General features: G+C 50.7%; 1 protein-coding gene across 1 annotated transcript in view; it reads left to right on the top strand.

Moving 5' to 3' along the window:
- BTBD19 (BTB domain containing 19) overlaps positions 1 to 1,506 on the top strand; it is a 9,349-nt gene that overhangs the window by 1,805 nt on the left and 6,038 nt on the right. Inside the window, exons 2-3 of the mRNA XM_003801191.3 lie at positions 134 to 347; positions 473 to 526. Of these exons, the coding sequence (XP_003801239.1) occupies positions 134 to 347; positions 473 to 526 (268 nt within the window). The remainder of the gene's footprint in view (positions 1 to 133; positions 348 to 472; positions 527 to 1,506) is intronic.

The following is a 1,506-nucleotide window of genomic DNA, read 5'->3' as shown; positions in this document are numbered from 1 at the left end:
AAAAAAAAAAAAAAAAAACCTGTGTCTTACATTATAGATAGGAAACCACAGGCCAGGTGGGCAAGGCAAAAGCCCAAGTTGCACTCTTGACTCTGGCCTCCTCTTCCTGGCTTTCTGCCCCTCTCTTCCACAGTGATGTTCGCTTTGTGGTTGGTCAAGAACGGCAGGAGATATTTGCCCACCGGTGTTTGTTGGCCTGTAGATGCAGCTTCTTCCAGCGACTTCTGGGCTCAGAGCCCGGCTCCAGGGTGGAGAGTGCCGTGGTGCTAAGCACCGTGCCAGCTGAGACCTTCCTGGCAGTGCTGGAGTTCCTGTACACCAATAGCGTCAAGCTGTATCGCCACTCTGTGAGCCCACTGAGCAGAGGCCTGGGTGGGAGAGGCTGGGGGGTGCAAGAGGTAGGAGTTTTCCCATCACACTTGGGGGAGGAGCAGGGAAACTCCCTTCTGCTCCCCAACCACCCACTCTACAGGTGCTAGAAGTGCTGACAGCGGCTGTGGAGTACGGGCTAGAGGAACTGAGAGAGGTGGGTTTCTGTGCCAGGTACCTGTTTCATTCCCCTTGCCTCTACTGGGCTCACTTCCCACCATGATTCACACACCCACTATGGTTTGCCCACACAGAGAGGAGTAAGTGCATCTTTTTGTGCAAGCAGGGCATATAGGTGTACCTTGTGTGATGTGGAGGAGAGGTGGGTATTTATGGCTGGTGCTGGAGGTACAAGGAAAAGTCAGTCTTGGCCGGACAAGGTGGCTCACGCCTGTAATCTTAGCACTCTGGGAGGCCCAGGAGGGTGGATTGCTTGAGCTCATGAGTTCAAGACCAGCCTGAGCAAAAGAAAGACCTGTCTCTACTAAAAAATAGAAAAATTGAGACAAGAGGATTGCTTGAACCCACGTTGGAGGTTGTTGTGAGCGATGATGCCACAGCACTCTACCCAGGGTGACAGCATGAGACTCTGCTCAAAAAAACAAAAACCGAAACAAAACCAAAAAGTTAGCCTTGATCCCTATTATGATAGACACATGAAAATACTTAACCCAGGCCAGTTGCAATGGCGCATGGCTGTAATCCTAGCACTCTAGGAGGCCGAGGAGGGTGGACTTCTTGAGCTCATGAGTTTGAGACTAACCAGAGCAAGGACCCTGTCTCTACTAAAAATAGAAAAAAACTGAGGCAAGAGGATCACTCGAGCCCAAGAGTTGGAGGTTGCTGTGAACTATGATGACACCATAGCACTCTACCCAGGGCAACAGCTTAAGACTCTGTTTCAATAAAAAAACAAACAAACAAACAAACAAAAAAAAAAAACACTCAGCGCCCATAGCATAGTGGTTACAGCACCAGCCACATACACTGAGGGTGGCAGGTTAGAACCCTGCCTGGGCCAGCTAAACAACTGCAACAAAACAAAATTGCCCAGGGAGGTGCCTGTGGCTCAAGGAATAGGGCACCAGCCCCATATACCAGGCGTGGTGTGTTCCAGCCTGGCCCCAGCCAAAACTG

This window comes from Otolemur garnettii, unplaced genomic scaffold (assembly GCF_000181295.1).
Source record: "Otolemur garnettii isolate 467f Iridium unplaced genomic scaffold, OtoGar3 scaffold00202, whole genome shotgun sequence".
Classification (NCBI taxonomy): Eukaryota; Metazoa; Chordata; class Mammalia; order Primates; family Galagidae; genus Otolemur; species Otolemur garnettii.
Note: the sequence above shows the minus strand (reverse complement) of the source record. Positions and strands in the feature narration are given on the sequence as shown.